Here is a 25,199-nt window from a genome sequence, read left to right as displayed (position 1 = left end):
ATATATATATATATAATGTATAAGAACATATATAAGAGGAAATTAAATAAATTTTAAAAAATATATCCCATGTTCCTGGAAATTACAAACTAAAAAACAGGAAAGATAAAATGGTTGTTAGCCAGTATAAGAAAATACTGTATGAAACTATTAATATGATGGAAAGAATTAAATTTGTCTTTACTGCATGCTTGATACCACTGAGAAAAAGTTGGCTGGCCCTCTGAAATACCTACAGTGAAGCTCATTGATAAACCCATCATTCACAAAGGACTTCCCATTAGGATTTCAGTCTGCCCTATTAAATATGGATGTGCAGTCACATTAGAAGAAAGCCTTCAGAATGAGAGACCAAAACAAACAGATAAAAAAAGAAATTCAGAAGAAACATATAATTCAGGGAGCAGAAAAAAATCAAAGAAACTATAATTAATATCCTCTCAGAGATAAGAGAAAATTTATGAGAAGTGGTCCATGCATAGTCATCCCAGAAAACACTTTACTTTTTCTCAAACATCTTAGTCCTTTTAATTTTTTTCAGCTTTGTATTTTGAAATGATTTCAGATTTACAGAAAAGTCATAGAAATAATAGTTTCTATATATCCTTCACTCTATTGTTCTTTGACTGGAGGGCACTGGTACAGGAAATGAACAATAATACAATTCTCTTAACTATATACCTTCTTCAGATTTCACTAGTTTTACCACTAATGTGATAGCTGAAATAAATTACATGTGAAAGGGTTAGACATTATAGGCGAAAGATTTTAGAAAATAGATTTTTAAAAGACAGAGGTGAATAATAATAGAGAAAAAGATAAAATCAGAAGATTAATTCAAGAAGTCAAATATTAATTCTGGAAAAGGACATAGAGAAAATGGTTTGGGGGAAATTAGCAAAAAATTAATACAAGAAAACTCCCTAGGAAGTTAATGACAGGAGTGTCTAGATTAAAAGGGCCCAGAGGGAGATCATAACGGTGGAGTAAGAGGATGCAGGCAGAGCTCACCTCCCGCCACGAACACATCAAAAATATATCTACACGTGGAGCAATTCTCACTGAAAACAAACTGGAAGTCGTCTGGCAGAAAGACTCTTATACAACCAAGGTTGTAAGAAAGATCCAACATCCAGATGGAATTGGGTAGGAAGGGAAGAGAAATGATCAGGTCGGGAGGGAACAGGGAAGAGGAAAGGGATTACACAGGCTCAGAGGGATTACACAGGCTCACTCCCTGGGGAGTGAGAGGTTCAATCCACATTTCAGGTATCCCCAGCCTGGGGGTCTGACACTGAGAGGACAAGTTGCCTTAGCAGGTTTGAAAACCAGAAGGACTGACAGCAGGGCTGTAAGAAACCTAGACTCCACTTGTGAAGATCACACACACCACCGAAACAAGGCAGAGGAAGCAGATAGAAACTGCCTGGGACTCTGGCCAGTTTCCTGCCACCACCCCGGTGTACACCCCGGCCCGAGACAAACACCAACTCCAGTCCCACTTGCTCTGCAGTACAGCTTCACACTGGCGCATAGGCTGCCATGGCCAAGGGGAGTGCAGAGTTCTGGGGGACGGAGCCAGCTCAAACACAGAAAAGCATCTGAATAGGGCAAGGGTGGCCATTTCTGGCACTAGTGGAGGCAGTGGATTGGGAGTGGTCCAGAACTCTCACTGGTGCTGGGACTGCCACAGCCCACACCCCAACCCACACTGGGCACTCCAGACCCACCTACTCTGTGGTGCAGCTCCATTCTGGGCAAGGGCTACTGCAGCCAAGGGGAGTGCACAGTTGTGGGGAACAGAGCCAGCTCAGACCTGACACAGCATCTAAACAGGGCAAGGGCAGCCATTGCTGGCACCAGCAGAGTCAGCGGATTGGGAGCAGTCTGGAATGCAGACTGCTGCCAGGACCACCACGGCCTGCACCCCAACCCATGCCAAAAGCCTGTTCTAGCCCCTCTTGTTCCAGCACTGCTGCCTTTTTGGGCAAGGGTGACAGTGCTGGGAGGAGGGAGAACACAATTAGAGGGAAGGGAGCCAGTTCTGACTTGACCCTCAGGACTTCTGCTTCAGGAACTTGGGACCTGACCCTTCCTTCAATAGGGTAGTGTTGGCCACTGAGCAGTGGAGAATCCCTGGCTCACACCTGGCTCTGGCTCTGTCCCCTCCATGTCCAGCCCCACCTCTTATCAAGGTGATAGCTGCCAGCATACCCTGGGGAAAGACATAACTCATGATCATATCAGACCCAGCTTTCCCACCAAAGCCACTGGGCACGAACAGACTGTATAGGGACAGTCCCACATAAGGACACCCCTTCAAAACCAGGATAGGTAACTGATTGAGCTAATTTCATAGAAACGGAGAAATTTAAGCAGAAAGAGAAGAAAGAGCAGTTTGTTTCAAATGAAAGAATAAGAGAAAAACCCTGAAAAAACAACTAATGAAACAGAATAAATAATTTACCAGATAAAGAGTTCAAGCGTTAGTAATAAGAATGCTAACTGAATTAGGGAAAAGAATTGATTAACACAGTGAAAATTTTAACAAAGAACTAGAAAATATGAAAAAGAATCAGTACAGAAGAATATGATAACTGAAATGAAAAGAAACTAGAAGGAATTAACAGCAGACCAGGTGATGCATATGTGATCTGGAAGGTAGAATAATGGAAACCACCCAATTAGAACAGCAGAAAGAAAAACAAATTTAAAAAATGAGAACAGTTTAAGGGACCTCTAGGACAACATCAAGTGTGAAAACATTCATATTATAGGGAGAAGAGAGAAAGGGGTTGAAAATGTATTTCATGAAATTATGGCTGAAAACTTACCAAACCTAAAGAAGAAAAGAGATATCCAGGTACAGGAACGACAGAGGGTCCCAAACAAGATGAACCCAAACACACCCACACCAAGACATATCATAAATAAAATGGCAAAAATTAAAGATAATGAGAGGATTCTGAAGGCAGCAAGAGAAAAACAAAGAGTCAGTTCAAGGGAACCCCAATAAGGCTATCAGCTGATTTCTCTGCAGAAACTTTGCAGGACAGAAGAGAGTGGCATAATATATTCAAAGTCCTGAAAGGGGAAAACCTGCAACCTAGGACACCCTACCAAGCAAGATTATCATTTAGAATAAAAGGAGAAATACAGAATTTTTCAGACAAGCAAAAACTAAAAGAATTCAGCAATACTAAACCTACCCTAAAAGAAATGTTAAAGGGTCTTCTCTAAGTGAAGAAGAAAAGGCCACAAGAAGTAAGAATCTATAGGAAAGGAAAAATACCACTAGTAAAGGCAAATACATAGTAAAGACTGTGAAGCACCCACTTAAATAAGCTAGTCCTAAGATTAAAAGATAAAGAATTGTAAAACCAACTATAATTACATTAGACAGTGAAATGATAAACATGAAGGTGTAAAATATGACATCAAAAACACAAAACATAGAGGAGGGGAGTAAAAAAATTTACGTATTTCCGAATGTTTGAACTTAAATGACTAGCAGTTTTAAAGAAGTAGATATAGTTACAGGTCTACATATATAAACCCATGGCAACCACAAATCAAAAACCTACAATAGATACACAAAAACTAGAGAGAAAGGGACACAAGCATAGCACTAAAAAATATCATCAACCACAAGGGTAGAAACTAAAAGAAGAAGAAAACAAGAAGAAATACAAAAACAACCAGAAAACAAGTAACAAAATGGCAATAAACACATACCTATCAATAATCACTTTAAATGTCAATCAATTAAATGCTCCAATCAAAAGACATCGAGGAGGCTTCCCTGGTGGCGCAGTGGTTGAGAGTCTGCCTGCCGGTGCAGGGGACGCGGGTTCGAGCCCTGGTCTGGGAGGATCCCACATGCCACGGAGCAAATGGGCCCGTGAGCCACAATTACTGAGCCTGCGAGTCTGGAGCCTGTGCTCCGCAACAGGAGAGGCCGCGATGGTGAGGGGCCCGCGTGCCGCGATGAGGAGTGGCCCCCACTTGCCGCAGCTGGGGAGAGCCCTCGCACGGAAGCGAGGACCCAACACAGCCATAAATAAATAAATGAATAAATAAATAAAAATTGTATAACTTTAAAAAAAAAAAAAAAAAGACATCGAGTGGCTGAATGGAAAAAAAAACCCATCTATTACAAGAGACTCACTTCAGAGCTAAAGACACATAGACTGAAAGTTAGAGTATGAAGGAAATATATTTCATGCAAATGGAAATGACAAGAAAGCTGGGGTAGCAATACTCATATCAGACAAAAGAAACTTTAAAACAAAAGCCATAAAGAAAAAAAAAGGGCATTATATAATGATAAAGAAATCAATACAGGGGCTTCCCTGGTGGCGCAGTGGTTGAGAATCTGCCTGCTAATGCAGGGAACACGGGTTCGAGCCCTGGTCTGGGAAGATCCCACATGCCGCAGAGCAACTAGGCCTGTGAGCCACAACTACTGAGCCTGCACGTCTGGAGCCTGTGCTCCGCAACAAGAGAGGCCACGGTAGTGAGAGGCCCGCGCACCACGATGAAGAGTGGCCCCCGCTTGCCGCAACTAGAGGAAGCCCTTGCACAGAAACGAAGACCCAACACAGCCAAATAAATAAATAAATAAATAAATAAATAAATAAATAAATAATTAAAGGTGCTAATAATTTAAAAAAAAAAAAATTAAAAAAAAATCAATACAAGAAGAGGATTTTATACTTGTTAATATATATGCACCCAATATAAGAGCACTTAAGTATATTAAGCAAATACTAACAGACATAAAGGAAGAAATTGGCAATAATACAAAAATAGTAGGAACTTTTAATACCCCACTGAAATGAATGGACAGATCATCCAGACAGGAAATCAATAAGGCAACAGAGGTCCTAAATTACACAGTAGACCAGTTGGACTTAATTAAGATCTATGGTATACTACCACCAAAAAAACCAGAATACATATTTTTTTTCAAGCATGCATGGAATGTTCTCTATAATAAACCACATACTAGGTCACAAAACAAACCTCAGCAAATTTAAGAGGATAGAAATTATTTCAGGCATCTTTTCTGACCACAATGGTATGAAACTAGAAATCAACTACAGAAAGAAAAACAGGAAAAGAACAAACACATGGAGACTAAACAACATGCTACTAAAAAAAACCTATGGGCCAATGATGAAATGAGAGAAGAAAATCAGAAAATACCTTGAGACAAACGAAAATGAAAACACAATTTTCCAAAATCCATGGGATACAGCAAAAGCAGTTCTAAGAGGGAAGTTCATAGTGACATAGGACTTCCTCAAGAAACAAGAAAAATCTCAAACAACCTAACCTATCACCTAAAAGAACTAGAAAGAGAAGAACAAACAAAACCCAAAGTCAGCAGAAGGAAGGAAATAATAAAGATCAGAGAGGAAATAAATAAAATAGAGATTAAAAAAATAGAGAAGAGTAATAAAACCAAGAGCTGGTTTTTTCAAAAGATAATCAAAGTCAACAAGAAGAAAAGAGAGAGAGCCCAAATAAAATAAGAAATAAAAGAGGAGAAATAGCAACCAATACCACAGGGAAAAAAAAAATCATAAGTGAATACTATGAACAATTAGATGCCAACTGATTGGACAACCTAGAAGAAATGGTCAAGTTTCCAGAAACATACAGCCTGCCAAGACTGAGTCAAGAAGAAACAGATAATTTGAACAGGCCGATATCTAGAAGTGAAATAGAATCTATAATTTTAAAAACTCCCTGCAAACAAAAGTCCAGGATGGGACAGCTTCACTGGGGAGTTCTACCAAAACATACCAAGAAGAATATATACCTATCCTTCTCAAACTATTTTTAAAAACTGAAGAGGAGGGAACACTCCCAAATTCATTCTATTAAGGCCATCATCACCCTGATACCAAAACCAAAGACACTACAAAAAAAGAAAATTACAGATTACAGAAGCAAAAATTACATATTTGCTTCTAAATATAGAAGCAAAAATCCTCAACAAAATCTTAGCAAACTGAGTCCAACAATATATAAAAAGGATCATATACCTTGATCAAGTGGAATTCATTCCAGGGTCACAAGGATGGTTTAACATATGCACATCAATCAGTGTGATACACCACATGAACAAAAGGAAAGACAAAAACCACATGATCATCTCAATAGACAGAGAAAAAGCATTTGACAAATTTAACATCCATCCATGATAAAACTGTCACCAAAGGGGTTATAGAGGGAACATATCTCAACATAGCAACACTATTTACAATAGCCAAGACATGGAAACAACCGAAGTGTCCATCAACAGATGAATGGATAAAGAAAATGTGGGGTATATATATATATATATATATATAAAATATATAAATATAAATAATATATATATAATATATAAATATAAATAATATATATAATGGAATATTAGCCATAAAAAAGAATGAAATAATGCTATTTGCAGCAACATGGATAGACCTAGAGATTATCATACTAAGTTAAGTAAGTCAGACAAATACATATCACTTATATGTGGAATCTAACAAACAGTACAAATGAACTTATTTACAAAACAGAATTAGAGTCACAGACACAGAAAACAAACTTATGGTTACCAAAGGGGAATTGGGGGAGGGATAAATTAGGAGTTTGAGATTAGCAGATACAAACTACTGTATATAAAATAGATAAACAAGGTCCTACTGTATGGCACAAGGAACTATATTCAATAACCTGTAATGGGACTTCCCTGGTGGTCCAGTGGTTAAGACTTTGCCTTCCAATGCAGGGGGTGAGGGTTCAGTCCCTGGCTGGGGAGCTAAGATCCCATATGCCTTACGGCCAAAAAACCAAAAGGTAAAACAGAAGCAATACTGTAACAAATTCAATAAAGACTTAAAAAAAATAAAAAAAAAAAATAAATAAAAAAAAAATAACCTGTAATGAACCATAATGGAAAAGAATATGGAAAGAATATATATGTATGACTGAATCACTTTGCTGTATACCAGAAACTGACACAACATTGTGTATCAACTATACTTCCATTTTTTTTACGTTATAAAATTATGTGGGACCTAATGGGACCTAATCAAACTTAAAAGCTTTTGCATAGCAAAGGAAACCATCAACAAAATGAAAAATACAACCTGTGGAATGGGAAAAAAATATTTGCAAATAATGCAACCAACAAGGGCTTAATTTCCAAAATATACAAACAACTAATACAACTCAATATCAAAAAAAATAAATTAATTAAAAAATGGGCAGAAGACCTAAATAGACATTTCTCCAAGGAAGACATATAGATGGCCAACAAGCACATGAAAAGACACTCAACACAGCTAATTATTAGAGAAGTACAAATCAAAACCACAATGGGGGACTTCCCTGGTATCCATTGGTTAAGAATCCACCTTCCAATGCAGGGGACATGGGTTTGATCCCTGGTTGGGGAACTAAGATCCCACATGCTGCAGGGCAACTAAGCCCACACACTGCAACCACTGAGCCCCCACACTCTAGAGCCTGTTTGCCACAACTAGAGAGCCACGTGCTGCAAGTACTGAGCCCCCACCCCACAACTAGACAGCCCACATGCTGCAACTACTGAGCCCGCACACTCTAGAGCCTGCGCACCACAGCTAGAGAAAGAAGCCCGCATGCCACAACAAAGAGCCTGCGCGCTTCAACAAAAGATCCCGCATGCTGCAACAAAGATCCTGCATGCCGCAACTAAGACCCAATGCAGCCAAATAAATAAATAAATATTTTTTTAAAAAACACACAATGAGGTGTCACCTCATACCTGTCAGAATGGCTATCATCAAAAAGTCTACAATTAATAAATGCTAGAAAGAGTGTAGAAGAAAGGGAGCCCCCCTACACTGTGGGAATATAAATTGGTGCAGCCACTATGGAAAACAGTATGAAGTTTCCTTAGAAAACCAAAATAGACCTATCATACAATCCAGCAGTTCCACTCCTGGGTATATATCTGGAAAAAGTGAAAACTCTAATTGGAAAAGATACATACCCCAGTGTTCATAGCAGCCAAGATATGAAAACAACCCAAGTGCCCATCAGCAGATGTTCCACTTAAGAAGATGTGGTATATACAGTGGAATATTACTCAGCCATAAAAAAAAATGAAATATTGCCATTTGCAACAACATGGATGGGCCTAGAGAACATTATACTTAGTGAAGTAAGTCAGAAAAAGGCAAATATTATATGATATCACTTATATGTGGAATCTAAAAAGTAATACAAATGAATGTACATACAAATCAGAAACAGACTCACAGACATAGAAAACAAACTTACAGTTACCAAAGGGGAGGTGAGGGAGGGACAAATTAGGAGTTTGGAATTAACAGATACAAATCAATGTATATAAAATAGATAAGCAGCAAGGATTTACTCTATCATACAGGGAATTATATTCAATATCTTCTAATAACCTATAAAGGGATGTAATCTGCAAAAAAAAAACAAAACTGAATCACTATTCTGTATACCTGAAACTAACACAATATTGTAAATCAACTATACTTCAATAAAAATAAAATACCTAGGAATAAACCTAACCAAGGAGGTCAAATACCTATACTCTGAAAACTATAAAACATTAAAGCAACTACAACGAATAATCCTAAAATTGATATGAAACCACATAAGACCCCAAATAGCCAAAGCAGTCTTAAGAAAAAAGAACAAAGCTAGAGGTATCACACTCCCTGACTTTACACTACAAAGCTACAGTATTCAAAACAATATGGTACTGGCACAAAAACAGACACATAGACCAATGGAATAGAATAGAGAGCCCAGAAATAAACCTACACACTTATGGTCAATCTATGAAAAAGGAGGCAAGAGCATACAATGGAGAAAAGACACTGTCTTCGATATGTGGTGCTGGGAAAACTGAACAGCTACATGTAAAGAAAAATTAGAACATTTTCTCATACCACATACAAAAATAAACCCAAAGTGGATTAAATACCTAAATGCAAGACCAGAAACCATAAAACTCCTAGAAGAAAACATAGGCAGAACACTCTTTGACATGAATTTTAGCAATATTTTTTGGGTCTGTCTCCTAAGGCAAAGGAAATAAAAGCAAGAATAAACAAATGGGACCTAATTAAACTTAAAAGCTTTTGCACAGTAATGGAAACCATCAACAAAATGAAAAGACAACCCACTGAATGGGAGAAAATATTTGCAATTGATATGACCAATAAGGGGTTAATATCAAAAATAAATAACTCATACAACTTAATACCAAAAAAACCCCAAACAACCCAATTAAAAAATGGGCAGAAGACCTGAATAGACATTTTTCCAAAAAAGAGATACAGATGGCCAATAGGCACATGAAACATGCTCAACATCGCTAATCATCAGAGACATGCAAATGAAAACCACAATGAGATAACAACTCATGCCTGTCAGAAAAGCTATCATCAAAAAGACAACAGGGACTTCCCTGGTGGTGCATTGGTTAAGAATCCACCTGCCAATGCACGGGACATGGGTTCAATCCCTGGTCCGGGAAGATCTCACATGCCACAGAGCAACTAAGCCCATGTGCCACAACTATTGAGCCTGTGCTCTAGAGCCCACGAGCCACAACTATTGAGCCCACACGCCACAACTACTAAAGCCTGTGCACTCTAGGGCCCACATGCTGCAACTACTGAGCCCGTGTGCTGCAATTACTGAAGTCCACGCGCCTAGAGCCCGTGCTTCGCAACAAGAGAAGCCACCACAATGAGAAGCCCACGCACTGCATTGAAGAGTAGCCCCCGGTTGCTGCAACTAGAGAAAGCCCACATGCAACAACAAAGACCCAATGCAGCCAAAAAAAAAAAGACAACAAATAAGTGTTGGCAAGGATGTAGAGAAAAGGGAACCCTCATGCACTGCTGGTGGGAATGTAAACTGGTACAGCCACTGTGGAGAACAGTATGTTTTCCAAAAGGAGGTTCCTCAAAAAATAAAAACAAAACTGCCATACAACCCAGCAATTCCACTCTTAGGTATATATCAGAAGAAAATGAAAACACTAATTTGGAAAGGTACATGCACCCCAGTGTTCATAGTAGCATTATTTACAGTAGCCAATATATGCAAGCAACCTAAGTGTCCACTGACAGATAAATGAATAAAGAAGATGTGGTGTATTACATATATTTATTTATTTATTTATTTATTTATTTATTTATTTTTATTTTTATTTATATATATTTATACACACAATGGAATATTACTCAGCCATAAAAAAGAATGAAATTCTGCCATTTGCTATAACATGGATGGACCTAGAGGGTATTATGCTTAGTGAAATAAGTCACACAAAGACAATTATTGTGTGTTATCACTTATATGTCGAGTCTAAAAAAATAAACATACCAATGGCATTTCTCACAGAACTCGAACAAAAGATTTTACAATTTGTATGGAAGCACAAAAGACCCCGAATAGCCAAAGCAATCTGGAGAAAGAAAAACGGAGCTGGAGGAATCAGGCTCCCTGACTTCAGACTATACTACAAAGCTACAGTAATCAAGACAGTATGGTACTGGCGCAAAAACAGAAATATAGATCAATGGAACAGGATAGAAAGCCCAGAAATAAACCTATACACCTATGGTCACCTAATCTATGACAAAGGAGGTAAGAATATACAATGGAGAAAAGACAGTCTCTTCAATAAATGGTGCTGGGGAAACTGTATAGCTACATGTAAAAGGATGAAATTAGGGACTTCCCTTGTGGTGCAGTGGTTAAGAATCCGCCTGCCAATGCAGGGGACACAGGTTCGAGCCCTGGTCCGGGAAGATCCCACATGCAGCAGAGCAACTAAGCCTGTGCGCCACAACTACTGAGCCTGTGCTCTAGAGCCTGCAAGCCACAACTACTGAAGCCTGCGTGCCTAGAGCCTGTGCTCTGCAACAAGAGAAGCCACAATGAGAAGCCTGCGCACCACAACGAAGAGTAGCCCCCACTCGCCGCAACTAGAGAAAGCCCACACGTGGCAATGAAGACCCAATGCAGCCAAAAATAAAATTTAAAAAAAAAGAATGAAATTAGAACACTCCCTAACACTGTATACAAAAATAAACTCAAAATGGATTAAAGACCTAAATGTAAGGCCAGACACTATAAAACTCATACAGGAAAACACAGACAGAACACTCTTTGACATAAATCACAGCAAAATCTTTTTTTGATCCACTTCCTAGAGTAATGAAAATAAAAACAAAAATAAACAAATGGGATCTAATTAAACTTAAAAGCATTTGCACAGCAAAGGAAACCATAAACAAAACAAAAAGACAGTCCTCAGAATGGGAGAAAATATTTGCAAACAAAGCAACTGACAAGGGATTAATCTCCAAAATATACAAACAGCTCATGCAGCTTAATATCAAAAAAGCAAAAAACCCAATCAAAAAATGAGTGGAAGATCTAGAGACATTTCTCCAAAGACCCAAAAGCACATGAAAAGATGCTTAACACCACAAATTATTAGAGAATGCAAATCAAAACTACAGTGAGGTATCACCTCACACTGGTCAGAATGGCCATCATCAAAAAATCTACAAACAATAAATGCTGGAGAGTGTGTGGAGAAAAGGGAACCCTCCTACACTGTTGGTGGGAATGTAAATTGGTACAGCCACTATGGATAACAGTATGGAGGTTCCTTAAAAAAATAAAAGTAGAACTACCATATGACTCAGCAATCCCACTACTGGGCATATACCCTGAGAAAACCATAATTCAAAAAGAGTCATGTACCACAATGTTCACTGCAGCACTATTTACAATAGCCAGAACATGGAAGCTACCTAAGTGTCCATCAACAGAGGAATGCATAAAGAAAGTGTGGTACATATATACGATGGAATAAAAAAGAACAAAATAATGCCATTTGCAGCAACATGGATGGACCTAGAGATTGTCATACTGAGTAAAGTAAGTCAGACACAGAAAGACAAATATATCGCTTATATATGGAATCTAAAAAAAAGGTGTAAATGAACTTATTTACAGAACAGAAGTAGAGTCACGGATGTAGAAAACAAACTTATGGTTACCAGGCATTAAGGGCGGGGTGGGGAGGGGAGGGATAAATTGGGAGATTGGGACTGACATATACACACTATTATATATAAAATAGATAACTTATAAGAAGCTACTGTATAGCACAGGGAACTCTACTCAATACTCTGTAATGGCTGCATGGGAATAGAATCTAAAAAAAGAGTGGATATATGTATATGTATAACTGATTCACTTTGCTGTATACCTGAAACTAACACAACACTGTAAATCACTTATACTCCAATAAAAACAATTTTTAATAAAATAAAAAATAAAAAAATGAATATAACAAAACAGAAACAGACTCACAGATATAGAAAACAAACTAGTGGTTACCAGTGGGGAGATGGAAGAGGGAAGGGGCAAGATGGGAGAAGGGAGGGGCAAGATAGGAGTGGGAGATTAGGAGGTACAAATTACTATGTATAAAATAAGCTACAAGGATATATTGTATAGCACAGGGAATATAGCCAATGTTTTATAATAACTTCAACTTGTGTATACTCTATAAAAATACGGAATCACTATGTTATAAACCTAAAACTAATATTGTAAATCAACTATACATCAGTTAAAAAAAAAAAAACTGAGATTAAAACTAAAAAAATAAAAGGGCCCACCAACTACTTGGCACAATTACTGCAAAAGGCAGATTATGGTGAAATTTCAGGATAGGAGTGCAGTGGCAGGGGAGGGGTAGTTCTTACCCTTTAACCACTCTTTGACTTTCAAAACTTTTATATATTACTTTAATAAAGATAAAAATTAATTTCAAAAGCGCAAAGAACACCAGATTGAGTGTTTCCAGCCAACATATGTCAGGCAAATGTGAACAACAGTAGGGGAAAAAAAAAAAAACAGGATGACATTAATATAAGAAAGTAAATTTCAAAGTAAAAAGCAGTAAACAAGACCAGTTTATTGTGATAAAAGGTTAAATCCATAATGAATAAGTAAATCTAATAATGTAACATCAAAAATATAAAGTAAATCTGTTAGAAATACTAGGAGAAAGAAACATAACTGTGATGGAAGACTTTAATATGATGATCATAACTCAGATTTGAATAAATAAGACCTAAGAAATATTATATATGAATAATACATACTGAATTTTGTGCCTTGCAATGAGAAAGCTATTTCTTTTCTAGCATCCATAGAACATTTCTAAAAGTTGATAATATTTTAGTCACAAAGTAAATCTCTATAAATTCAGTAAATTGTACTGGCCATATTCTGTAATGAGTGTAACTCATTAACGAGTATATTCAAAGAAGAATATTGTGGAAGGCAGAGTTATTAAGAGATTGACTCCCTGGCAGGCATCCTTCAGGATGCTTCATTTCATCCTGTTGAAATGGCAACATATGGGTTGAGATAGCCTAGATGAAGGTGCCAAGAGCTCTGTGTCTGGACATGACAAACCCCAACTCCTTCTCAAACCACAGCACAAGCTAGTGGGACTGCTTGGCCCACTATCCACCCTCTAAGTATTTTTCTCTACCCCTGTAAGTATTACTAACTATCTTAGCTGATGATAATACCCTTAGGAGAAAACTGTCTCAAGGTAAAAATCCCAGAACATCTGAGAAGAACAACACTGTAAGTGACCAAAAAAAAAAGCTGAAATTTGCTATTCCTTACACATGTACTATTCCATATATATATATATATATATCAAAGAAGTAATTTTTTAATAAATAATAAAACCATCAGCTTTTTGCATCTTTGAATTATCTCCAGACTTCACAATCATGTTTAAGTTTTTTGTCCTTTTTTTAATCTTATACATTTTTTTTAATCTTATACATTTTTTAAAATAAAGTTTACAGATAACTTTTACGTCAAATTTATGTAACCTGGAAATAATTACATATCTCAGTGGTCCACTTTTTTCTTCATTAAATGTTTATTTTTTATAATGAAATATAATTGATATATAACATTGTATTAGTTCAGGTGACAATGTAATGATTCAATATATGTATATATTACAAAATGATCACCACAATAAGTCTAGTTAAACATCTAAAACCTCACATAGTTACAATTTTTTTCTTGTGATAAGAACTTGGAAGATCTGCTCTCTTAGCAACTTTCAAATATACAATAGGTAATATTAATTATAGTCACCATGCTGTATATCAGTGGTTCACTTAGAAATGTCTTCCATATCTTTTGTATATCTTACTAAAGCAGTAATTTTCTCCTTACTTTTTCATTACCCAGACTTAAGATAGGAGTCTATGAATTTGAGTTTGTTTTCTCCACACAACTAAATCAGATAAAATATATATATACCCACAAAAATACAGTCAACTAATCTTTGACAAAGGAGCAAATACAATACAATGGAGAAAAGTAGTCTTTTCAACAAATGATGCTAGAACAAGTGGATATCCACATGCAAAAAAGTGAATATAAACACAGATGTTACACCCCTCATAAAAATTAACTCAAAATTGATCACAGACCTAAATGTAAAAAAGACTATAAAACTCCTAGAAGACGACATAGGAGAAAATCTAGATGACCTTGGGTTTGACAGTGACTTTTTAGATACAACACCAAAGCCATAATCCATGAGAGAAATAATTGATACAGGGGCTTTATTAAAATGAAAAACTTATGCTCTGTGAAAGACAGTGTCAAGAGAATGAGAAGACAAGCCACAGACTAAGAGGAAATATTTGTAGAATATTATCCAAAATATACAAAGAATTCTTAAAACTCCCAAACAAGAAAATGAACAAACCAATTTAAAAATGGGGCAAAGGCCTTAAGAGACACCTCACCAAAGAAGATACACAATTGGCAAAGAAGCATTTGAAAAGATGCTTAATATCATACATCATTAGGAAATCGCAAAGTAAAACTGCAATGAGATACCACTACACTACACCCACATTAGAATGGCCAAAATCCACAATACTGACAGCACTGAATGCAAGCAGGGATGTGGAACAACGGGAACTCTCATTCATTGCTGGTAGAATGCAAAATGGTGCAGCCACTTTAGAAGACGGTTCGTCGGTTTCTTACAAAACTAGCTATACTCATACAATAGAATCTAGCAACTGCGCTCTCAGGTATTAACCCAAATGAGCTGAAAACATGTCCACACAAAACCCTGCACAAAGATGTTTATAGCAGGCTTATTCATGATTGCCAGAACTTGGAAGCAACCAAGATGCCCTTCAGTAGGGGAATGGAGAAACAGTATATCCAGACACAATGGAATATTATTTAGCACTAAGAAGAAATGATCTTTCAAGCCATGGAAAAACATGGAGGAAACTTAAATGCATATTGCTAAGTAAAAAAAATAATAATCTGACAACACTACATACTGTATGGTTCCAATTATATGACATTTTGGAAAAGGCAAAACTGTGGAAACAGTAAAAAGATCAGTGGTTGCCAGGTGTTGTGGGGAGGGAAAGTTGAACAGGCAGAGCCCAGAGGATTTTTAGGTCAGTGAAACTATTCTGTCTGTTAGTATAATGATAGATACATGTCATCATACATTTGTCAAAACCCATAGAATGTGTAACACCAAGAGTGAACCCTAATGTAAACTATGGACTTCGGGTGATAATGATGGGTTCATCAAATGTAACAAATGTACCATTCTGGTACCAGATGTGAATAGAGGACATTGTGCATATATGATGGTAGGGAGTCTATGGGAACTCTCTACTTTCTGCCCAATTTTCACTGTGAAACTAAAGCTGCTCTAAAAAATAAATCCATTTTTTTCTTAATTATTAAGGTACCCAGGTTTCAACCCAGAACCTTTAACTATTGATTTTTTATGTTAAGTACTACAATTAGTTGTGAATGTGCCCCGTGTGAAAGAAAACATTGAAATAGTGTCAATAATCGTTTCCCATTAGTCCCTCATAGCTAATAATTATAACAATCTTTCCTTTATACTCCTGTCTTCTTAGAAAGGTAATATAACCTACTGTATAGCACAGGGAACTCTACTCAATACTCTGTAATGACCTACATGGGAATAGAATCTAAAAAAAGAGTGGATATATGTATATATATATAACTGATTCACTTTGCTGTACAGCAGAAACACAATATTGTAAATCAACTATACTCCAATAAAAATTAATTTTAAGAAAAGGTAATATAGTGACCACCTAGAGGGGTGGCATAGGGAGGGTGGGAGGGAGGGAGATGCAAGAGGGAAGAGATATGGGGACATATGTATATGTATACCTGATTCACTTTGTTATAAAGCAGAAACTAACACACCATTGTAAAGCAATTATACTCCAATAAAGATGTTTAAAAAAAAAATGACCTGGCGCAGCCAAATAAATAAATTTTTTTTTAAAAAGGTAATATAATGCCTTATATGTGTATATTACATGGATCTATATATGCAGTATATATTATATATTTATATATATTATATAATTGTTGAGAGTTTTTGTTTTTTCCCACATAAATGGCAATTTATATCACCACACTTTACTTTTTATCTTATTAACACATTTTCAATGGTAGTATATCCTAGCTCAATCAAATTCTCTAAAACAATTAGGGAATTACATTTTTAATTAAGTTCAGAACTTAGTTGCTGCTCTTAAGAAAATATATAGACCTGAATATTGTTGTCCTTGGTTTTCCTGAAATGTTAAAATCTAATCTAAGATTGCCTTAAGAGAGTCAAACTGAATATTATGTCACTTTTTATACTTGAAATGTTAATGATGATAGTATGCAAGATGGGGTCTATATGTTATTAAGTACCTTTGCAGCAAAAAGAGTGATCTACTGATTCTTGATGATATTATAGAATAATCACCATGCCAATCATTTACATTTAATCTTTGAGTTCAAGGAAAAGAGATACTAAGATTCTGCATTGAGTTTTAAAATTAATCTGCTCCAAAGATCCCCTCCTAAAGAGTCTGTAGATATGTGTATTACAATATAACTTGTTTCCCTTATAATCTTATGTATTTTATTTTATATATTTAAAAACATGATTCTGAGAAGGGGTTCATAGGCCTCAGTAGACTGCCAAAGAAGTCCATGGCACAAATATACAAAAACAATTAACTATTTATGAAGACCTCTATTGTACCTATAATAAATATATAGAAAAGCAAACATTTTTAAAAAAATAAAAACAGTTAACATCTGTGTTAGAGTCACTTTATTTCATTTGTAACATAAATTTTAACAGGAGGATTTCTTTAGCTACATGCTCACCTAATTCTAAGAGAGCTTTTTAGTCTTCCATACTAGTTGAGGTTATTCAACTAGATAAGCAGGGACATAGGAAGTAGGTTGATGAGGAATAATACCAACCAAATATTGCAAATACAGTTTACCACATTAAGTAAACACAACTTTCTACAACAAACATTATAACAAATGTAATTTTCTATTAAAAAAACACTAATAGTCTCTACGTTAAAAAGTCAAGGCCTTGGGCTTCCCTGGTGGCTCAGTGGTTGAGACTCTGCCTGCCAATGCAGGGGACACGGGCTCAAGCCCTGGTCTGGGAAGATCCCACATGCCGTGGAGCAGCTAGGCCCGTGAGCCACAACTACTGAGCCTGCGCGTCTGGAGCTTGTGCTCCGCAACAAGAGAGGCCGTGACAGTGAGAGGCCCGCGCACCGCGATGAAGAGCGGCCCCCACTTGCCGCAACTAGAGAAAGTCCTCGCACAGAAACGAAGACCCAACACAGCCATAAATAAATAAAATTAATTAATTTTTTTTTTTAAGTCAAGGCCTTAAGAAGTATTAAAAACAAACTTTTTTATATTACAAGAAAGCTCTTTGTGCTTTTGTAAAGACTTTCTGACAGTAAAACATAGAATAACTGCTGTATAGATTTAACTTAAACACCATGGTAACTAGAGCACTAATATTTATCTCCTTTTTTGTTTGTTTATTTATTTATTTATTTGGCTGCGCCGGGTCTTAGTTGCAGCACGAAGGATCTTTTAGTTGAGGCAAGCGGGATCTTTTAGGTGCGACATGCGGGATCTTTTAGTTGCGGTATGTGGGATCTAGTTCCCTGACCAGGGATTGAACCCGGGCCCCCTCCATTGGGTGTGTGGAGTCTTAGCCACTGGACCACCAGGGAAGTCCCAATACTTAAGTGCTTTTAGGTACTTCTTATATACCTAAATATATAACCTAGTTAATCCCTGTTCTTTGTAGTCTCAAAAGCATTAGTATCAATAGCTTCTTAGTTTCTCTTAAGTTTCTATTAAACTTGTAATTTCTGATTTTGACTTTAATTAAGGTGAATCCAATATATTTGAGGGTAGTGATAATTTATTTCCACAATAAAGAGTAGATACACTCTTAAGGCACCTTATTAATGTTTTCTTTCACAGATTTTCAGAAGTTCTCAGCCTGAAATTTTTTTTCCAGCCTGAATAGTTTAAACCCCAGTGGTCAACAGACTTTCTGTAAAGGGTCCAATAGTAAATATTTTAAGCTCTTTAGGCCACATGGTCTCTAGCTCAACTATTCACTGCAATTGTAGCTTGAAAACAGCCACAGATAAGACATAAACAATGACTGTGACTGTGTTCCAGTAAAACTTTATTTACAAAAACAGATGATAGGCCAGATTTGGCCTATAGGCTATAGTTTTACAACCCTTGAGTTAACTCACTGTCAGGTTCGTGTATCGTCTTAAAGTGTAATGTGAAATGTAGTACAAATGCTTTGGTTATATTTCCATTTTTTTTAATTGACATATAGTTGATTTACAGTGTTGTGCCAGTCTTTGCTGTACAGCAAAGTGACTCAGTTATACACATATATACATTCTTTTTTATATTATATAAAATGATATATATATTTTTTTATATTTCCATTTTTAATTATTTGTTTTTGATCTATGTTTAACCTAACATGGATTATTTGACCCTTAGCCTCTAGACTGCTTTAATTTCACATTGTCCATAAGTTCTTACCAGCTAGAATACTTAGTCAATATGGGGGAAATGTGAATAAGGATAATTTGAGATATTTGGGGGTTTTAAGGGGGGTTGTTTTTCTGTTTTAGTGGGTTTTTTGGCCACACTGCTTGCAGGATCTCAGTTCCCCGACCAGGAATTGAACCTGGGTCACAGCAGTGAAAGCCCGAAATCCTAACCACTAGGCCACCAGGGAACTCAAGGTATTTGTTAATTACTGTGTAAGGATAGGTACTAATTGACACAGTATTCTGAGTAAATTTTGTACTTCATTTAGAGGGGGAACTCTGTCTCATTGTGTGGCACAATCCAGTTACGTATTCCCATTCTTAGTTTTAGCACTCACTTCCCTTGCATTCTGAGTCTGTCATTCCCTCTATTTGAACATTTTTCCTCCTTTTACCCAATCTATTTTCTTTCCTCTTAGCACCCATACTACTTGGATGAGCATCTTACTTTCATGACTGAACTCATCAAACCTTAATACCTTACAGAATTGCTTCCTGAATTTTTTTGGATAACATCTTTCCCCACTTTGACACAGGATAATAAGCAATAGGATTTTGTATTCCACACTTTACTAAAAATATTTTAAATTTATCTGTTTTGGAAAGGCCTGAAGGAGGAGTATAGGGGTATCTTTTTCACGCATATGAAATTACTATTCTTTCAGTACTGAGATCTAGTCAAAGCACTTATCTAAGACTTATTGCCCAAGATTTGATGATTATTAGCCAAACCGCAAGGGTCTTGTCCTAGTTCTTGTCCTCTTAGATTCTCTTTAATGCAAAACTGTCAACTAACCTGTGCTCAAATTTTATTCATTCTTATATGTGACTCTCTTTCCTTGCACTGTTTGATCTTTCAGTATCTCTTTCAAAAAAATTTTTTTTCCTTTTTTACCAGCTAATCATGGCATGATTTTCTTTGCCCTCTCAATTGTCTTCTCAGGGAGTTTTCCAGTTTTCTTCTGAATTTTAGTAGTGTTTAATAGTGATTCTGACCCTAGTGTTTTGATTCTGTTCCTATTTTAACTCTAAAACAACAACACCTGGATGCATGGTCACTACCTCCTCAAACTGAAAATCATGAATTCACAATTTCATACATTTTATTTTCAGAATCCTCACCTCTTTTATTTTAGTTTGCCCATCTCCCTTATCCCCTGAAATCAAAACAATACCAGTGACTTTTTCTGACTTCTTTAAGCCACATGGTCTATTTATACTGTTTTGTGTCCTTTTTCAGATCACTAACTTGCTAAAAATAATATATTCATTTCTCTTTCCACTGCCAAATCCCTTTTCTAAGCTTTATTATTGACTAACCAGATTACTGTATATTTATTTCTTCAAGACTTCTCTATCTTCAGTTTCTATCCTTTAGTCATGCATAAAATCTGAATTTAGTTTTTTAATCTTCAGGTTTTTTTCCTCTTATCATTCTCATCAACTCTTATCCACATACTTCCTTGCCAAATTCCTTGCCATTGCATATTCTTCCTTCAATAGTCCCATAATTATCAACCTAAATTATTCATATACAACTGTTTATATTTTTTTTCTTTGAGCTGTAATGAAGTTAGCTCCTGTTCTCTCTAGACTTACTGAGCTTCAGTCAAGCAATTCCACATACAGAGAACAGTTTAACTTCGCTTCTCTTACCGTTTTCTGAGAGAACCAGGGCATATTGCAAGTAAGCTATGAGTAGTTGATTAGGCATGAATAGCTGTATATTACCACAGTATCTTTCATTCATTTACCAAATATTTGTCAAGCATCTACCATGTGCTAGCCAGTATTCAAGACACTGAGAATACAGCAGTGAATTATATTAAGTGGTATTGGACAGTATTGAACAGGACAGAGAAATCCTGGCCTGTCTATAGAGTTTAGCAAACCAGACAAGTTTGAACCCCTAGAGTCATGCTGTTCCCAAAACATGGTAACCACTAGCCACATGAGGCTAATTTCAATTTTAAATTAATTAAAATTAAATGAAATTTAAAATTCAGTTCCTCAATTGCAACTAGCCACATTTCTTTTGTTTTCAATTGAGGTATAGTTAATTTACAGTATTGTTTTAGTTTCAGGTATACAGCATACTGATTCAGTACTTTTGCAGATAATATTGCATTATAGGTTATTACAAGATAATGGGTATAACTCCCTGGCTGTATAATAAATCTTGTTGCTTATCTATTTTATATATAGTAGTTTGTTAATTCCATACCCCCAATTTGTCCCTTCCCCCTTCCCTCACCCCTTTGGTAACCACAAATTTGATTTCTATGTCTGTGAGTCTGTTTCTGTTTTTTATATACATTCATTTGTTTGTTTTTCTTTTTTTTACATTGCACGTATAAGAGCTATTATATTGTATCTGTCTTTGTCGGGCTCATTTCACTAAGCATAATATTCTCTAGGTCCATCCATGTTGCTGCAACTGGAAATATTTCATTCTTTTTTATGGCTGAGTAATACTCCATTGTGTGTGTGTATAATGTGATATATATATATATATATATATATATATATCACATCTTCTTAATCGAATTGTCTGTTGATGGGCATTTAGATTGTTGTTTGGCTATTGTAAATAGTGCTGCTATGAACATTGGGGTGCATGTATCTTTTCAAATTAGTGTTTTCTTTTTTTTTCTGGATATTTACCCAGGAGTGGAATTGCTGGATCATATAGTACTGCTATTTTTAGTTTTTTAAAGAACCTCCATACTGTTTTCCATAGTGGTTGCACCAATTACATTCCCACCAACAGTGCAAGAGGGTTCCCTTTTCTCCACATCCTCGCCAACATTTGTTATTTGTAGACTTGTTGATAAAGGCCATTCTGACAGGTGTGAGGTGATACTTCACTGTGTTTTATTTTTTTCTAATGAGAAAGTATTTGATTTTTCTTTTTTTAATTTATTTTTTGGCTGCATTGGGTCGTTGCTGCATGCGGGCTTTCTCTAGTTGTGGCGAGCGGGGGCTTCTCTTCCTTGCAGTGTGGTTTCTCATTGCAGCGGTTTCTCTTGTTGTGGAGCATGGGCTCTAGGCGCACAGGCTTCAGTAGTTGCAGCATGTGGGCTCAGCAGTTGTGGCTCGCGGGTGGTAGAGTGCAGGCTCAGTAGTTGTGGCACACGTGCTTAGTTGCTCTGCAGCACGTGGGATCTTCCCCGACCAGGGCTCAAACCCGTGTCCCCTGCATTGGCAGGCGGATTCTTAACCACTGCACCACCAGGGAAGTCCCTCATTGTGATTTTGATTTGCATTTCTCTAATAATTAGTAATGCTGAGCATCTTTTCATGTGCCCATTAGCCATCTGTATGACTTCTTTGGAAAAATGTCTGTTCAAGTCTTCTGCCCATTTTTTGATTAGATTTTCTTTTTTATATTGAGTTGGATGAGCTATTTGTATATTTTGGATATTAACCCCTTATCTGTCACATTGTTTACAAATATTTTTTCCCATCCTGTAGGTTGTCTTTACGTTTTGTTTATGGTTTCCTTTGCTGTGCAGAAGCCCTCCAGTTTAATTAAGTCCCATTTGTTTATTTTTGCTTTTATTTCTTTTGCCTTGGAAGACTGATCCAAGAAAATATTGCTACAATTTATGTCAAAGAGTGTTTCACGTATGTTCTCTTACAGGAGTTTTATGGTTTCATGTCTTACATTTAGATCTTTAAACCATTTTGAGTTTATTTTTGTATATGATATGAGAGAATATTCTAATCTCATTGTTTTACATGTGGCTGTCCAGTTTTCCCAGCACTCATTGAAGCCACATTTCACGTGCTAAATAGCCCCATGTGGCTACTGACTACCATATTTGACAATGTAGATATAGAACGTTTCCATCAACATAGAAATTTCTGTCAGATAGTACTTCTCTAAAGAAATTGGAATATGGAAAATTTTGAGCCTATCCAAAATGTAAAAATATGTCATAGGACAACTTGGTTCCCTAAATTAGGAATGGACCTATGCTCAAAGTGCCAAAAAGGTAGTAGGAACTAGGTTGTTTCTTTGGCCCAAACTGGTATTAGCACAAAAAAATTCTCAGGATAACACAGATATATGGAATTACTCTGTATTCTATGACATAGGTACCTAAGTGCCTATTCTACCAATGGCAACTTGAAGAGTACTTTTGGGATTTTTGACAACTTTCTAAATAGCCTTCTGCCAATCTCCACTCCCTTTTTTAGAAACATGTTTTTAAATCTCACCTAATAATGTTTTCAAAATAGAAGGAATGTTGTAACTCACTTGTTTCTCTGTTGACCTATTTTTATATATGAAACATTTATACTGTAACACTAAAGATTGTGTAAAATAGATTGTAAGCTCTCAGAGAGCAGCGAGCAAGCCTTTCCTGAGTTCTGGACCCCTCCTAATCTCTACCCTCTCACTTCTTAACACTCTAATATAATTAGTACCACATGTTCTGCAAGCATTTAGTAAATGTTCATGGATGTCCTACACTCATCTATTCTAACTTATTCTTTTTTTTCCCATTCAGGCTTTCTGATCTATATTTTCTTTCTCTTTACTTAACAGACAGTGTGGAGCATTCATTATTAAGACAACTGGGCAGCTCTAGTCCAGCTCAACTGATTTCTTGTCCAATGATCCTTGTGTGGCCGAGATCCAGCTTCAACGAACCGGCTAGAAGCTGCCCGTTGTGAAACTTAGGGTTAGTTAATACCTCGCCATACTTATTTATTCCACTATAAGCTGTCTAAATTTGATGAAATTTGCTTTTTCAGCTGTTCTACAAAATTATTTAGGTGGATGTGGCATGTTGGTTTTTTAATGTGTTACTCTAACTGTAGTGATATTTTCTACAACATGTTTTATCCATTCCATAAATAATAACCACATTGGGAATAGTGAGGTGTCTTTCATTTTCTCTGCTTTGTGTTATTTCTTTTCCTCTCAATCTTTTAGAAGTTATGTTTCATATTCTTTGGTATTTATTTTAATATTTAGGATAAGAGTCATTTCTAATTCTAATAGAATTTTTAGTACTTTCATGCCTTTTATCATATATTTGATCTTAATGAATCAGTTCTACTACTTTGCAATTTTGTCATTTTTTTGTCTATTTTTTTATTTATTTGTTACTGCTACTCCTTATTTAATTTTGCTTCTACCATGGTTTTCAGAATTTGAATAGTACTTATACTCCTTTTTAAATAACATTTCCAAACATTGGAAATACCATCAACATGATCAGTATTCTTGCCTTTTCATGTGATTAATTTGACTATAGTAAACTTTTTCTCTATTATTTGAGATAATGCTCCAGCCTTCCTATAACATAAGCTATTTGGTACCAAATTTTATATAATATGGATCACCTAGTAGAGGTGTTTTGATAAAAGAAGGCTCACCTCTGACATGATCTCATAACATTGACTGATATTTTACTATATTTTGGTGTTCTTTTAATGTTTTAATCTTTTGACCTTTCCTTATGTTTTACCAATATATTCAGTTATATATGTTATCAATTCTTAAAAGGACAATTATTTCCATAAAAAGCAAAACTATTTCTTACACCAAAGAAAAGCTTTAAATTCTGATTCTAAAGCCAATTCTTATTATAAAATTGGAAAATATGTGGGGAGGAGAAGCCATTGTTCAAAAGTTACAGAACAAATCATAAGTGTTTTTATCACTAAAATTTATTTGTAGTATGAAAAAAGCCTTCTTCAATCCATTTGCAGTTCTTTCACTGACCTCCTAATTATAGGCGAGAAGGGGAAAAGCCATTAATATTGGCATTACCCTAATAAATCTCTTTCCTTTCTTTTTCCATCCCCAAGTATATTACATGCTCAGCGGCAGAAATAATAAGACTTGGATCCCAAAGTTTTTCCTGGTGAGTCAAACAGGGAGTTTCTTTTGAAACCGTAATGAATGTGCTTGCCAGTCAAATGGTTTCATGAGAACAGCAGGACCATATGAAATATATACTAGCATATGAGGATTCCATGTACATTAATTACTCTCAGTTTTTAGAAATGTAAAAAGACTAAAGTCCCACAGTGAAATTTCAAGTTTTTTGTTCTGTAAGTAAAAATTATTAACTACCAGTGTTAGAGATC

General features: G+C 36.1%; 1 protein-coding gene across 4 annotated transcripts in view; it reads left to right on the top strand.

Annotated features, from left to right (window-relative positions):
* Nucleotides 1–24,488, top strand: part of BOLL (boule homolog, RNA binding protein) — a 59,348-nt gene extending 34,860 nt beyond the window's left edge. For 3 of the 4 annotated variants that reach the window (XM_036858143.1, XM_036858144.1, XM_036858142.1), the window contains one exon: nucleotides 23,647–24,488. In XM_036858143.1, coding sequence (XP_036714038.1) covers nucleotides 23,647–23,670 — 24 coding nt within the window. In that variant the 3' untranslated portion in view covers nucleotides 23,671–24,488. The remainder of the gene's footprint in view (nucleotides 1–23,646) is intronic. The other variant, XM_036858145.1, reaches the window with a different exon arrangement.
* Nucleotides 24,489–25,199: the final 711 nt, after the last annotated feature.

This window comes from Balaenoptera musculus, chromosome 7, assembly GCF_009873245.2.
Source record: "Balaenoptera musculus isolate JJ_BM4_2016_0621 chromosome 7, mBalMus1.pri.v3, whole genome shotgun sequence".
Taxonomy (NCBI): Eukaryota; Metazoa; Chordata; class Mammalia; order Artiodactyla; family Balaenopteridae; genus Balaenoptera; species Balaenoptera musculus.
The sequence above is the reverse complement of the archived record's forward strand: the minus strand, read 5'-3'. Positions and strand labels throughout refer to the sequence as shown.